At 42.4% G+C, this 2606-nt stretch overlaps 2 protein-coding genes across 2 annotated transcripts; both read right to left on the bottom strand.

Moving 5' to 3' along the window:
* Positions 1-399: 399 nt before the first annotated feature.
* FOXG_22887 (uncharacterized protein) lies at positions 400-600 on the bottom strand (the record flags this gene model as incomplete). Its single annotated transcript, XM_018403309.1, has 1 exon — positions 400-600. The coding sequence occupies one exon, from the start codon at positions 598-600 to the stop codon at positions 400-402; it is 201 nt and encodes a 66-aa protein (XP_018258686.1).
* A 650-nt stretch (positions 601-1250) lies between these two features.
* Positions 1251-1607, bottom strand: FOXG_17609 (uncharacterized protein; the record flags this gene model as incomplete). Its single annotated transcript, XM_018397619.1, has 1 exon — positions 1251-1607. One exon carries the CDS (start codon positions 1605-1607, stop codon positions 1251-1253), a length of 357 nt encoding a protein of 118 aa, XP_018258685.1.
* Between the last annotated feature and the right edge of the window lie 999 nt (positions 1608-2606).

Genomic DNA, 2606 nt, shown 5'->3' with positions numbered 1-2606 from the left:
CTTTTGGCCCATGGACAAGCGTTGTATAATTCTGCAAGCAATTAATATAAAGGTTTCAGGGGTTAAGGAGAAGGATAACATTGATTATGATATGATTGTATCAGTTATCATTAGAATATATCAGACAAGTAGGAAATTGGCATCAGTACTGTAATGCGTCCGTTGACGTGAGGCTGACCTTGAGTCTTCTTCTTTCCTGTTATAAATCTCACAAATGTCAGCGATGGCAAATACCCGACCGAATCTTTTTCAGCTTCAAACTTCTTCCATAGCTCATTAACACCATGGTTACAAACACCATAAACTAGCTCTCTGATACTCTAGTACCAATTGTCTTGCCAATATTTGAGCATATGCTTCTCTGACAGGGTTTCAATCATGTCGGTTTGTTCTAGTCGTTCAGCGCTGCAAATCTTGTCCACCTTGGTGACCCCATTGGCTGCTGTGAGATTCGCGAGTGATCGTAAACAGCTCGGGCATGTGAGCCCATACCGAGCCTTCTGCTGTGACTGGGAGCTCAAAGTCGTGCTCCAGCCGTTGAAGCCGGGCATCCGGTTTGAGGAGCTTGAAGATATTTGACGAATGGACGAGGGTCGCCATTAGCGATAGCTCCGAAAAATAAGTGAAGGTTGACGACATCGAATGATCCCTCATACTTTATCGGGAGGCGACTGAAAAGCGTTCCCTGTGACCAATTCAACATTTGGTCATGTGTTTTCTTTCACGGGGAACAGATCTCTGCTAATATCGAAACCAATAACTGTCGTCTTCTTTCCATATTGTGGGCTTACCACTTTAGTTGACCATATTCCATAGCCGCATGCTAAATCAACAAAACGTTTTGTCGATTCGGAGATCTCGGCCTGCGTAGACAGTGATTTTAGATGCCACCTAAAGAGTTGCGTGGTAACTTGGTGCTGATTAGATTACCACGGATAAGCAAGTAAGGGAAGTCAAACAAATGTCTACTAGTTAGGTTATCAGGGGCAGTGAACTCGCATAAGTATATTTGTGAGTCAAAAGCTGCTAAGTAAATAAAGAAATGAGAAAACTAGAGCTTATGGTAAAATTGCATCAGTTCTCTGCAACCACACTTGCCACTCCTGTTAGCTGCAATCTTGGAACAGCATGCTTGAATACATTATCGGCATCATACTTTCTTTTCAGGGCCAGCAGAACAGGGTAGTTGCGACTTTAAATCTTGTTGAGATCCATATCTTCATCATGAGATAAAGTGGTGTATGAGCCCTTTAGGATGTTCTCAGTATCCCAGCCTCGAGATCAGCTTTGACTTGCGCAGCCCACTTCACGCGCTCTCCTGCCAAACTTTCATCTGGAACAACTCCATTCATCTCGAGTATGTGATGGCCAGTCTGTGCCCCAAAGATCGACTTTGGTGCAGGCTGAAGCATAGATGGTACGGTATGGTATGTGAGCACGAAACCACCTCCGAGTGCAAATGAGCAGTGTCTGGCTAGAACTTGAACAAGCTTCGCCGCCAGCTGCTTGACATTTAATGTGAGCACTCGTCCGTACGGCGGCCATGTTACCAACCTCTCGTTCTTCTCAAGCATCTCGGTGAGCGTGGTCTCTTCTGTAGTTTTCATGACGCATATGCCTACACTTTCAAAGCTTTGGATCCATCGATTTACCTCTTCCTTATCTTCCCCATGTCAAACGGCCATTACTCCAGAATTCAACACCTTATTTGGGTATCTGTAAGATGATGGACTGAAGCTGAAGGTATACTGGAAGTTCCTGGGTGGCAACCATCTGTTCATAGTGCTGAGTATATGCCATGATAACAATTTCCAAATCACTAGAGTCATAAATTATTGTAGAAGACAAGATCTCAGAGGCTACTGGGTTAGTAAGAATTGCCTCTTTGCTCATGTTTAGTCATCGCACCTCATCGAGCAGGTAAACTTTGATCATCCGTTCGACGGTGACACCCGATGACCCACCTCCACCTCGGATACCTACAAGTAATTCTTCATCAGTAATTTAGATCTTCCCTTCTGCGTTAATAACTTAGCACCCAGTATCTAGCTAACATCTGAGCTATAGTATATTACCAAAGGACCATAACCACTAAGTATACTCTATCTAACATATCCTATATAGACGACCATCTTACTTGAATTTCGTATTTAGTATTTATAATTAAAATTACTTAGAGGTGAAAAACTTATATAGGTGTTACTAACCTCTCTTTGGCCAGCATCCTGATAAGCTGTCCTGTTAAAATACCACCTCCTACTATTACGCTTTCTTTATCTTAAGAAATGGCCACCTAATTAATATCCTGCATATTAATTATAAGCGCACTATTAACAAGGGAGCGTGCTGTATAATCATGCCCGCTTAAGGATATACTAAGTCGACCTCATTCTTGAGATAGAATTGGACTCCTGCAGCAACATTATTTACTGTTTATGGGCCTAGTAATCACTTTTATCTGAACAGGGCGCTTTATAAAGTATTATTCAAGCTGCTTATACTCGGATGGCTCTGGATGATAAGTTTTGGGATATGTGATTACCAGGCTGACTCAGATTGGCAAATAGGGTCATTGTGTTTGGAACTATGAGGAATGAATTATCTTT

Source organism: Fusarium oxysporum, genomic scaffold, assembly GCF_000149955.1.
Source record: "Fusarium oxysporum f. sp. lycopersici 4287 supercont2.58 genomic scaffold, whole genome shotgun sequence".
In the NCBI taxonomy this organism is placed as follows: Eukaryota; Fungi; Ascomycota; class Sordariomycetes; order Hypocreales; family Nectriaceae; genus Fusarium; species Fusarium oxysporum.
This window is presented reverse-complemented; position numbering and strand designations above follow the sequence as displayed.